The sequence below is a fragment of the Sinocyclocheilus grahami genome, unplaced genomic scaffold (assembly GCF_001515645.1).
Source record: "Sinocyclocheilus grahami isolate Dianchi unplaced genomic scaffold, SAMN03320097.WGS_v1.1 scaffold747.1, whole genome shotgun sequence".
In the NCBI taxonomy this organism is placed as follows: domain Eukaryota; kingdom Metazoa; phylum Chordata; class Actinopteri; order Cypriniformes; family Cyprinidae; genus Sinocyclocheilus; species Sinocyclocheilus grahami.
The window spans coordinates 935899-948025 of NW_015505926.1; the positions used below are offsets into that span (position 1 = coordinate 935899).

At 37.3% G+C, this 12127-nt stretch overlaps 2 protein-coding genes across 3 annotated transcripts; one reads left to right on the plus strand and one right to left on the minus strand.

The window, feature by feature from the left end:
• Nucleotides 1-3265: 3265 nt before the first annotated feature.
• Nucleotides 3266-6411, plus strand: apobec2b (apolipoprotein B mRNA editing enzyme, catalytic polypeptide-like 2b). Of its 2 annotated transcripts, XM_016245233.1 has the most exons (3): nucleotides 3266-3823; nucleotides 3912-4250; nucleotides 5633-6411. In XM_016245233.1, exons 2-3 carry the CDS (start codon nucleotides 3964-3966, stop codon nucleotides 6165-6167), a joined length of 822 nt encoding a protein of 273 aa, XP_016100719.1. In that variant the 5' UTR covers nucleotides 3266-3823; nucleotides 3912-3963; the 3' UTR covers nucleotides 6168-6411. The 2 variants fall into 2 exon arrangements, with proteins under 2 accessions (XP_016100719.1, XP_016100717.1); XM_016245231.1 differs by having other exon boundaries at nucleotides 3266-4250.
• Nucleotides 6412-9042: 2631 nt separating this feature from the next.
• On the minus strand, nucleotides 9043-10978 carry LOC107560929 (guanylyl cyclase-activating protein 2-like). Its single transcript, XM_016245234.1, has 4 exons — nucleotides 10478-10978; nucleotides 10142-10291; nucleotides 9685-9799; nucleotides 9043-9474 (listed from the first exon to the last, which is right to left on the minus strand). Exons 1-4 carry the CDS (start codon nucleotides 10676-10678, stop codon nucleotides 9347-9349), a joined length of 594 nt encoding a protein of 197 aa, XP_016100720.1. The 5' UTR covers nucleotides 10679-10978; the 3' UTR covers nucleotides 9043-9346.
• Nucleotides 10979-12127: the final 1149 nt, after the last annotated feature.

Consider the following 12127-nt stretch of genomic DNA (forward strand, 5'->3'; position numbering starts at 1 on the left):
ATATATATATATATATATATATATATATATATATATATATATAAACTGTACATTTACCCCAAAGTAAACAAAATACTGTTGTCAGCAAATATATATAAAAAAAATAGTTAGGTACAAAGGCTAGGTCTAAATCAGATAAATTAAGTAACTATTATGGGTAACAATTTATAATAATTTTCATCTATCTATCTATCTATCTACTATTTGAAAATATAATGAAATTTAATTAAAATGGAAATTAAAGTTATTATAAAATGTTAACCTATTATGATTCATTATCAGATGCTGGTTGCCTTTATTGAATACTTTTATAATACATTATGTTCTGTCAACTCACTTTCATCACCCAAAAACGCAACAGGATCATGCAAGTGCAGTGCACACTGTACTTATACTTGATTAATTGTTAAGTATTTGCATAATAAATCTCCTTCACTATCAGCATGACATAGAACCCCAGAAAACGCACTATTCTTGTAGCCAAATGCTTTCTCAGAACACCTTTAAGAAAAAGAATAGTACATTTCCAGCTAAATTAAACGTTATTAAACATTTGGTGTATAATAGTTAGCTTTATATTAATCTAAGGAAAGAACTTAGAGTTACTATGTGGCTGACAGGCTTTTTGTGTGGGTTCTTTGTGTACAAAACCCACAGGGTAGAAAGCTGCAGGCAGGTTCTGTAATTGAAAATAATTAAATTTCAGGCCTATGGGGAATCGGAGAACGCTGATGGTGTACTGCAGTCTCTCGCTTGCAGGGCTGAACCGAGAGCAATCAAGCCTGTGGGATATTAAGAAGAGTTGTTGTGCATTAATGACCTTTTGTTGTGAAAAAGACATTTCCATTTAAGTAAAAGTGTTTGTTATCAAACCTGACATTTTGTCCTGTCATAACTGCTGGGTCAAACAATAATATGCCAAAGGTTAAGCAATTTCAAGGTCTTTATAGCACAATCACTGATGTCAGTGTGTGCATTTACATTTACAGTACACTTGTACATCACAACAGAGTTTATGCATGCTTGTATTTAGATCATGTGGAGAAGAAAATAGCAAAAGGACATTCAATCAATAAACTCAATTTCAAACAGATTTATGTGTAAGGCGGGGCAGCACTGCTGCAGTGCAGATATAATGAACATTCATGAGTGTGTGTGTGTATGTGGGATGTGAATCCTGATTTCAGTTTCCCACTCAGTCTCAGTGGGGCTACAGTATCATATTCTGGGTAACATTGTAACAGTAACATTGTACTGGCAATTGCATTTTCTATTTCTATACACGTAATTTGCCACGTCTGCCAAATTTAAAAATTTTCCATTAGACATTTCATTTTCAACATGCATGCAGGAATGGCCCAACCATATTGAAACAGCAATAGCAGTGGCTCTTATTGCAATTTAATTTCCTCATTAACTTTACATGAGTGTACTGCATGTATGCGGATAAAGTTGGATATATTATCCAACTTTAGATAGATAGATCGATAATACAGTTTCAACACAGTTACATTTTGAGACAATAAACAAACAGCTCAGATTGTCAGATATGGGACTGCTACTACTCGTATTATTTGTGCAGTATAAATGATAAATTATTTTATATATTACCAGTATATTTTCCTTAAATTTCTATTGTGATGGATTAACCAAAATATGATAACTCAACATATCTGCAGAGTTAAACATGCCTACTTGAGGCAATAAATACAGAATTTTTTATGATGGAATAACACCTATTTCACCACACTATTTTTATAAATAGTACGCAATACACAGTGTATACCACCCAGTAAGCTAGTATCCTGAAAATTGACAAAACTTTTGGACTTTCCCTGGTTTCCCAGCTGGCAGAGATTCAAGAATGTGTAAAAAAAAATCTGGCAGGGAATTAGTATAGTAACACAGTACTAATGACTCGAATGGGTAGAGTGGGGGCATCAGCACTCTGTACAGAAATCTAACCTTAAAATACACCGCAGTTCACATCTGCGATTGTTATCTTATTCAGAGTGATCAGTTCCGCCATCACAACATCTTAAAGGTGGGGTATTGATTCGGGCCGACTAGCAAAACAAACTTGTAGCCAATCAGCAGAAAGGGGCGTGTCTACTCATGATATGGAGGAGGGAGCGCTCAGTGCACAGGACAGACATTATCCGAGCCGAGCGACAGAAAGATAGAGATGGCGGATAAAAAACAAAAGAGGAAAACATCTGCGGAACAAAAGAAGGCTTAAGGCAATAAAGTAAGAAGTAGGACCCGTGTAAATAGTGGATCAGCTTTCCAGCGCGGGAGAGAACTTAAGGAGCGGAAGGCCTGCGACCGGACACCGAGGTTGCCTTGTTTCTTCTCGATAGGTGAGTAACACCGTGTCTGTGCCGCAACAGTTAAAGTCTGTAGTACACGACAGTTTTCTGTCGGGGATTTGTCATGTCGCGCCGCATCCAGTGTAGACCATAGATATGTATATATACTGTATATCTATAGTGTAGACAGCATCACTGATTATAATGAGTTCCATAGTATTTTGTCGCGCCGCACCACTCGCGTCTGGTGTAGACATGGTGTAACATTGGTTTTGCTTTGTTTCACAGAACTAATCGTTGCCTGGGTTGCGTACGTACGTGTGGGGCAGAGCTATCAAAATTAGCAAAACAAACTTGTAGCCAATCAGCAGAAAGGGGCGTGTCTACTCATGATATGGAGGAGGGAGCGCTCAGTGCACAGGACAGACATTATCCGAGCCGAGCGACAGAAAGATAGAGATGGCGGATAAAAAACAAAAGAGGAAAACATCTGCGGAACAAAAGAAGGCTTAAGGCAATAAAGTAAGAAGTAGGACCCGTGTAAATAGTGGATCAGCTTTCCAGCGCGGGAGAGAACTTAAGGAGCGGAAGGCCTGCGACCGGACACCGAGGTTGCCTTGTTTCTTCTCGATAGGTGAGTAACACCGTGTCTGTGCCGCAACAGTTAAAGTCTGTAGTACACGACAGTTTTCTGTCGGGGATTTGTCATGTCGCGCCGCATCCAGTGTAGACCATAGATATGTATATATACTGTATATCTATAGTGTAGACAGCATCACTGATTATAATGAGTTCCATAGTATTTTGTCGCGCCGCACCTCTCGCGTCTGGTGTAGACATGGTGTAACATTGGTTTTGCTTTGTTTCACAGAACTAATCGTTGCCTGGGTTGCGTACGTACGTGTGGGGCAGAGCTATCAAAATAGGGGCGAGACCCTTTTGGGGTAGGGGCGTGTTTGTTTTGGTGATTTCAAATGTCAACATTGGCTACCAGAAATCGCTTACCCCACCTTTAAGTGTCTGTAAACGGTAACAACACAGTTTGCTCATGGGTCAGGGAGTGCAAAAATTCGATTCTTCAGGGACTGGCCAGTGCCATGTTGACCTTTAGACCACCTTGATCTGAGGGTAGTAAAGGCCTAAACTGAACTATGGCATTCACTATATGAAGGGACTGAGTCATTCTCAACTCCCTGCCAAACTACAGATATTAATAAACTGCCTGTTGTTGGTGTGTGAACAGCAATAATATCCTGATCAAAAAGGGGAGGGAAATACCTGATAAATCTGGGTTATATGCCATTAAGTGTCAGTGCTCATTACACATTTGAAATTGAGCAAGAGGAAAATGGCTACTTGATGCACCAGTTGAAAAAAACGGGGCGGTGACGTGTTTAAACAATGAACGTATAAAATTCCCCCCCCATTATATTTTGGCCTTTTTTTAGCATGGAAACAAGAGAGCAGCTGCCCTTCAGTCTCTCTCCCTCTCTGACCAGCTCCTGTTTGTCACAGTGAGTTATCTTTATCTTCATCTTTAACTCTCAGACTTAGGAACATATTCAGGCTGTCATCTCTCTGACTCACAAACTAAATCAACAGCACCCTTCACACGCTCACAGCTAGCAGACTCATTTCATCGCACAGCTAAGTCATGGCGGACAGAAAAGACAGCAAGATCCCCAGTAAAGTCGGCATGATAAAGAAGAAAGAAAAGAAAGTGGAGAAAGTAGAGAGTAAACCCGAAAAGGAGAAAGAAAAGAACAAAGATAAAAGTGAAAAGGTGACAAAGAAGCCAGAGAAGACCCCAGAAAATCAGCAAAAAAATGAGGAGATGCCTCAAGGAAATGGGGAAGTAGCAGAAGGTGCCAAAGGCCCTGTCAAAGATGAGGAGTTTGAGCTGGAGCCTATGGAGCTGCCTCCATTCGAGATCATTATAGGGTATGTCAGACATCTTTTATTATCTCTCATCACAAACTGGATCCACAGTAATATTTCTATCACTCAGCAAGAACAGTGGCACACAAAAAAAGGGATACAACAGTTTGTCACTGGCTCAACAGCCTTAACGTGACAACTTTGTGTCTTATTTACCCCTTAAACAGTTCATAATTGTAACTTAAGGGTACATATTACCACTCTAAGAAATTATTAGGCACCTTTTAGGGGTAGAGGCACAAATTTGTCCCTTTAAGGGTACTGAAAAGCTGCTGAATCCCTAAAGGTAATTTTTTTGCTAATTTGTTTCCGACAGTGTCTCTTAAAAATTCATAACAGCATGGCATATTGCATGACACCACAACCTAATTTAAGATGACTTTGCCACTTGTTTGACTTTGACACTAAAAGGGCATTTTAATAAATGAAAACTTATAGATAAGAGTGTTTGGGTTGGTCGGACCAACTTTGACAAAAGTTACATCTGAAATTCCAACATGTTGGGTAGGAACATTATACATTTGAACAATCCAGGTTATTGCTTTGAACCCCAGTGCTTTTAGAATTTGGGACTTTTCTGTAGGCTACTCAGTATAATATTTATGTATTTATGAGTTTTCTTGTCCCTGCCTTGGTGTAGTATCCCGAAACCATGAAGTAGCAGGCACTTCATGACCAAACGTATGTAGGCACCACCTTCTAATTGACCAGTTTGACTATTTCAACTACACCCACAGTAACAGTTGCATAAAATCTGAACCAAAGAGCTCAATGACTTTCAACTGGGTACATCACTAAGTAAGGTCCATAAGGTTTGATTAACCTGCACAAACACAGACCTGAAACACCATTGGAATGAATTGGTCTTATGTTTAATTAGGAGCAAATCTCTAACCCTAACCCTTACCCAACCATGATTCAAATTCTAACAGACAACACTCCCAGAAATGTGGAAGCTGTTAGAGCAGACTAATTCCCTATTAATATCTGGTTTTGAAATTGTTCAACCAGCACATATGGGTGTGGTGTTCAGGTGGCCATTTACTTTAAGCCCGTACTTTAAGTTTGTAAATTTTACCATTCAATGGGTTCTTCTTTCAAACAAAATAATACTCTAGAGAAACTCACCCGAGATTTTATAAGAATTTGTTCCTCAAAGTGATCAATACAAGAGCATTAAGTCCTTTTGAGTCACTGCCTATTAGTGCCCACTCAAACAGAAGCACTTCTTGTCCAATGTTAATGCATTCAGTTGTTTTGAAGCTGGAATACACCACACAACTTTGACGACTAGTAAATTCCAGCTTTTACTTTAATCTAAGCCACACTTTCTCACAATAGGTTGTGAAAAGTCTTATTTCCAAATGTCCTCCTTCTTCCCACAGAGACAGAATGAACCCGAACTTCTTTAAGTTCCAATTTAAAAATGTGGAATATTCCTCCGGACGCAACAAGACCTTCCTGTGCTACCAGGTAGACATTCAAGGAGGCGCTGCAGAGACAGAAGGCCTTCGCGGTTACCTAGAAGATGAGCATTTGGGTTCACATGCTGAAGAGGCCTTCTTTCAACAGGTGCTGGCCTATTATGACAAGTCACTCCACTACACAGTGACCTGGTACATGTCCTCGAGCCCATGCGCAGCCTGCGCTGCTAAGCTCGTAGAGATCTTGCGAGCACGCAAGACAATGCGCCTTAATATCCACTGCTCCCGTCTCTTCCAGTGGGAGGAAGCAGAGATACAGGCCGGACTTCAGGCGCTAGTTAGGGCGGGGTGTAAAATACACATGATGAGGCCTGTGGATTTTGCATATGTTTGGTCTACGTTCGTTGAGAACGAGGAAGATAACTTTACACCCTGGGAGGACTGTCAAGATAACTATGATTATTATGATGAGAGGTTGTGTGATATTTTAAAGTAGGGTAAGGAGCCGCAGCTGGCCTCTGATTAAGACTGTTAAAAACAGCCTGGGCACCGCCTTTAAGCAAATTTAGTACTTGAAAGCTAATTATTACAATGTCCCTGTAATTACAACAGCATTGTTTTCTCTGTCAACACTATTCATCCTGCAAAATCACTTTGTTGACTTTGATTTTAAACTTACATAATGAATTCAAACCACAAAAAATATATAGGTAATACTTCTATTTTACTTAAGTACCATTTTAAGAAAAATTTTAGAAGCTAAACTAATCTGGGTGCAAAATTCAAGCATTAAATTCCAGTTAACTAAGCAAATTCTTTTGCTAACTAAAATAAAGTTTGCTTTGCTCTAACCTCTAAGCATTATGTTTAAATATTCTAATTTGTATAACTTGAAAGCTAATTATTACAATGTCCCTGTAATTACAACAGCATTGTTTTCTCTGTCAACACTATTCGTCCTGCAAAATCACTTTGTTGACTTTGATTTTAAACTTACATAATGAATTCAAACCACAAAAAATATATAGGTAATACTTCTATTTTACTTAAGTACCATTTTAAGAAAAATTTTAGAAGCTAAACATCTGGGTGCAAAATTCAAGCATTAAATTCCAGTTAACTAAGCAAATTCTTTTGCTAACTAAAATAAAGTTTGCTTTGCTCTAACCTCTAAGCATTATGTTTAAATATTCTAATTTGTGCAAGGCAAGTCTTTGGTCAATCTTTACACACATTCGAAAAGTAAAAGAGCACGTTTTTTCAAAGTAATGTTACTCAAATGAAGACAGACATACTTTTGCCATACCTTCATCCACACGATTTTGTTCTTCAGATTCCTTTGTGATTTGAGCAGGGACTTGACTGGAATTATTGTCTGTATGGACACATTTTATCTTGACTACAAAAAGCTATTGAACATTTCCAGCGTTACTGTCCAGGAGAAATATTCAGGTAATTTAACACACGATGGGACATGTTGTCACACAATATGGGGTAGCGACTTGAGAAGAATACACGAATATTGAAATATATAAATAGCCTAATATGCTAAATTGAACAGTCATCTTCCACAAATTATCTGTAAATGTGTTACAGCATAACAGTCAAACGCAAATTCATGAAACAGCAAAAAAAACAACAACAACAACACCGTTTTGGTCAATATTACAATATAACCAACCCCGAGACAACACAAAATTTACAAAGAAATACTGTCCTGAAACCTGTCAAGCCTGTTAAAATCTACCTTCATGATTCAGCTGTGCTCTTTATTTAAAATCATATATATTTACAGAAGTATGGTGACACCGTTCCAATTTGACAACTAGCTACATTCCCCCTGTATAATCTATAATGATCATGTTTAAGTAAATTACTAATGAATTAAGTTAAATGGAGCAAACTAAGGTGTGTTTAACTTTAAGTTACATGTTTAAGTTCTTTACCAACAGCCACTGGTTAGATACGTCGAGTTCTGGCTAGAGCTGCTGGACTGAAAACTTACCACAACAATGAAGTTGATGTGTGTTTTACTTCCCTTTAAACGTTGATATAGTTCTACTCACTCATTGTAAATAAAGAAGCATGAAAAAAAATTAAAATAAATAAAACGAGGTTTCTCTTTTGCTTTGAGTGCAGGTTCAAATTCATGCCGATGATAGGCTTGAGTGCCATCTAGCGTCAGGGAGCAAACTTTATAAATCCACTGAGAGACATTGAAGGCAGTAAACGCTGATAACAGGGAATGAAAGGTTATTCTACAATTGCTATTATTTGGGGAAAAAATGATGATGAACATAATAATAATACAGTTTGTAAATATGGAGTCTTTAACATAGCATGAACATTTTAATTAATTAAATATTCATATTTAAAATATTTATAATAAGATATTATGTTTCTGTAGCACCATTGATTTAAAAAAGTGACAATTGTATAATAATTAATAAATAGTGACAACTGCTGACATCCTGAGACTAATAATTATTAGCAAGTGCTATAACATTAGTGATGTTATGATGTTAATTTAAACATAAGACGGTTTGAATAAAATAATCCGAAACAATATCGTAATATTCTGCTATGGAGATATTTTGGGGTTTTGTTACCCTGCTCAGTAATAATTATGATAAACAAAATAAAATTAATCATAAATGTATTCCTATTACTTTTAATTACATTTAATACAACTGCCAAAACAAAACCACACTTACAATTTTTTTCCAAACACAAGCGTGACCTTGTAATAAATGGGGGGAAAAAATACAAATTCATTAAAATAGTACATTCAATTTATAATTGATGAGTTTTTATTTTTGAGTAATTTACAAATGCAAATACTTTTACAATTGTGACCTTCCGGAGACTTGATTCTTTACAATATTCATGTATTTACAAACATGAGACATGCCAATTTGAAATGGATAGGTTGTTCATAAATGGAGTAATATGCTACATACAGAATAATAATACTAATAGAAAGTCAGAAATCCAGTCAGTCATGAAAGTGAGCATTTCACAAATCCCAAAAACAAGAATGAAAGAAACAATAAAGAACACGTGAATATTTACATGCAGATAGAATAAATTCTGTTTGTCAAAAAAGAAATGGGAGTTACACCCCTAAGTTGCATTAAAACAAGTGCTGATGGCTTAAATTCACTTGAACGAACCACGACTAAGATCACATAATTCAGCGGAGAATTAATAGAAATTATATTAAGAACATGTGAGAATAAATCTGTTCTCAGATACCAAAGATAGCAAGAACTCGGCATCCACTCTCTTCTCTCTCGGAATCGCTCAGAATGGAAAACTCTTCTTCGGTGTTTGTTTACACTGGCTTTCCAAACAGTGCCACCACTCTTTGCCTTTTTGTGCAACAGCAGCTGCTCCACGCACGTGATCTAAGCTCAAATCTGATTGGACAGCCCGTTTCATCGCGGAGCGACGGGGAAAAAATCGGCACACAAGACGAAAAAACCCCCGAATAATCGCGCCTGGTGTGAATAGCCCCATAGGGATCTATTGTTTCCATTCAAAAGCCTCATCGCGCCGAATTTTCGCGTTCAGTGTGAAAAGCCCTTAAGACTGTACTTGAGAAACTATGCATGCTCTGTATTGGTTGGTTAAGGGGTAGGCTTATGTTAAGGGTTGTTTTGGTGAATATGGAGTTCAGAAGTTGTCGCTGCGGCGTCTCTGTTCATTGATCCAGTCCCCGGGGTTCACGTCCATTTGCAGCATCTTCATGACCCACTTGTCACGTCGTGCCCCGTCAATGAACTCATCCAGAGACAACTCCCCTGAGGACACAGCAAAGAAACCCAGCATCAGCTGCTTTTTCAAGAAAGCCTTTGAGCAGAAAGCTAGAATTTTTCCACAGTTTGATTAATTATTAACATCAGTGAACTTAAATAAATGCAGGCTATATTTATTATAATAAAGGCAAAGACTAAAGTTTGGCTTAACCATTTAATAATTGTAGAAAAATAATGAATCATAGTAAGTTTTACCATCTCCATTCTCATCCACTAGCTCAAATATTCGGTCCACCACCTGATCTGGGGTCAGTAGGTTACACTCTTCATCAAGTTCACCATGGCAGGCTTTCTTTAGTCGGTAGATTGACTGTAAAAGTAAAGTAAAGGTGTTCATTTCTTTCTTAACGTCTTCTTTATAGTGGTATTACAAAGTATGACGGCATCTCTGCACACAAATGTCCTGCTGTCAGAGAGGTCATATGGATTAATCCCCTGTAAACATCTCACTAGTAAGTTTCAATGTCAAGGTGAAAGTTACGAAACAAGTAATGAAATTGTAATCTCAGTACCAGAGTACACAGAATTATGTTTTTCATCTTTTTTTTTCTTTAGTAATCTAGTAAACCACTGAAGTATTATAATCCCAGTCGATGTATAAATCGGTCTGACTGTGTTGACAATGGGAAGGACATGAGAAATGAATGATTACCTCCACAATCTCCTTGAGCTCTGTTTTGTCGATGCAGCCGCTCCCATCTTTGTCATACATTTTAAAAGTCCATTTCAGTTTGTGCTCCAACTTTCCTCGCAGCACTAGATTCAAGGCTGCAACGTATTCCAGAAAATCAATAGTGTTGTCCTATGAAAAAAAAAATTTGAAAGGAAGGTAAAGAGGAAAGAGGATTGAACTGTCAAAAATACTGATCATTTTCAGGTTCATTTTTTAAATATGCAATCTCTTTCCCAGTGTATATTATATTACATTATATTGGTGTTAAGTATTTAATACACTCACTTCTCACACAGTGTAAATTGAATAACTTACCCCATTTTTATCAAAAGCACGAAACATGTTTTCTATATAATCGGCCGCTTCTGGGTTTCCAGTTACACCAAAGAAGCTCTTGAACTCATGCATGAAGAGGGTTCCGCTCGGACATTCAACCACAAACTTTTTATACCACTCCTGCAGTTCAGCAGCATCAATCTCTTTATCGTCCGAATCCTCACTGAGTCGCTGACCCATTGCGAATGATGACAATAAAGAACACAAGCTCTGCTTCTCAACAAAAAATGTCCATTATCACATCTGGCAGCTTCACTGTCCTGACATTCTCCCTGATCCAGACATCCCAATAAACCTTTAAGCTCCACAAACCGATGATACAACACCAAAAATGTCTGATTTACGAGACAAACGTGTATCCCCTTTAAAAAAAAGTAGCAAAAAAACTCGTTAAAAATTTCAGTTTGTACCAAAGTGTAAAACTAACCTAAACCCTTCAGCAAAGGTGCTCTACTGGCTTGGGATTCAGTACAAGGACTGTTTTGGATCACATGACTGCAAGGGATTATTCATATCAATCCATGTCTGAATCAATTATCTTGAAACAAGATCAAGAGCTTTGCAATAATTCATCATTTAGTACACAGAGCGTTCCATTCCTCAATTCAGGGTCAAGGGCTCCCTGAGGGTCTCATGTCAGAACATTAACCATGACCTGATTATTTTTACCTGTTAAATTTAAAATAATCTTTTGAAGGCCAAGTTGAAGGCCACAAATTCCACAAAAAATCTTTTATTTAATTACTGAAAAAAACACTCAAAAATGGATCAGTGAAAATATATTTGGATAGTGTTTACTTCTTCTATACACTATAACATAGCACTTTACCTTTGAGAAACCGAGAAAAATCATCATGGACACCTTCCCCCAGGTGTAAAATCTGTTTTTCAAAGTTGTAAATAAAAATTATTAGAGCACATTTTACAAGAAAATACTATTTCAGTCTTTTTACGTCAAAATTTCACATTTAATTCTATGTGTTACTTGCCATTTCTTTGTAATTGTGAAACTTACTTCTGTATAAATATATATTTTTAATTATACAACTATTCTCTATATTTTAAAATGTATTTCTTAATGTTGTACACGAATGATATACTATCTAGCATTTTTGTACAGGGGTCCCTTGTTTGGCTGAATGGGAAGGGGGTCCCTGCATCTGAAATGTTGAAAGCCCTGACCGTATCCTGCTCTTGATCACTCACTCAATCCTGTGAATCATTCAGACAATCTGAGTCATAATCCCCTTTGCCCTCTGTCCTTACTATTAATAGTTTTTCAAAAATAGGATCTAGAGAAGTCTGGCCTAGTTCATGAGGGTGGTGCATTTTGTCTGGACACGTACCACTTTGGACCACATAATAACTAAAATTTAAACGGCTTTAAAATAAAGGTTATTGGCTTCAATGCTTCCACAAAGAACTTTTAACATCTGTGGTACATTATCACTTAAAGGTTCATTCATTTCTGAGAAAATGTTCTTTTGGAACCTTTATTTTTAAAACAGTAATAATGGGGTTGTGCAGTCCAATGGCCTTTTTTCAGGTATGGGTGACCCAGACCAAATGGATCACAAAAATATTTTAACGTGATATGTTGCCTTTATAACTCAGGTTACAGTGTAACAG

Excerpts from the sequence above, each read along its gene's own strand:
- apobec2b (XM_016245231.1), top strand. The coding sequence starts at position 3,964 with ATGGCGGACAGAAAAGACAGCAAGATCCCCAGTAAAGTCGGCATGATA. Across the intron at positions 4,251-5,632 it reads CCATTCGAGATCATTATAGG|AGACAGAATGAACCCGAACT; the intron begins GTATGTCAGACA and ends TTCTTCCCACAG.
- LOC107560929 (XM_016245234.1), bottom strand. The coding sequence starts at position 10,678 with ATGGGTCAGCGACTCAGTGAGGATTCGGACGATAAAGAGATTGATGCT. Across the intron at positions 9,800-10,141 it reads AGCTCAAGGAGATTGTGGAG|TCAATCTACCGACTAAAGAA; the intron begins GTAATCATTCAT and ends TTACTTTTACAG. Across the intron at positions 9,475-9,684 it reads AGTGGATGAGAATGGAGATG|GGGAGTTGTCTCTGGATGAG; the intron begins GTAAAACTTACT and ends CTGTGTCCTCAG.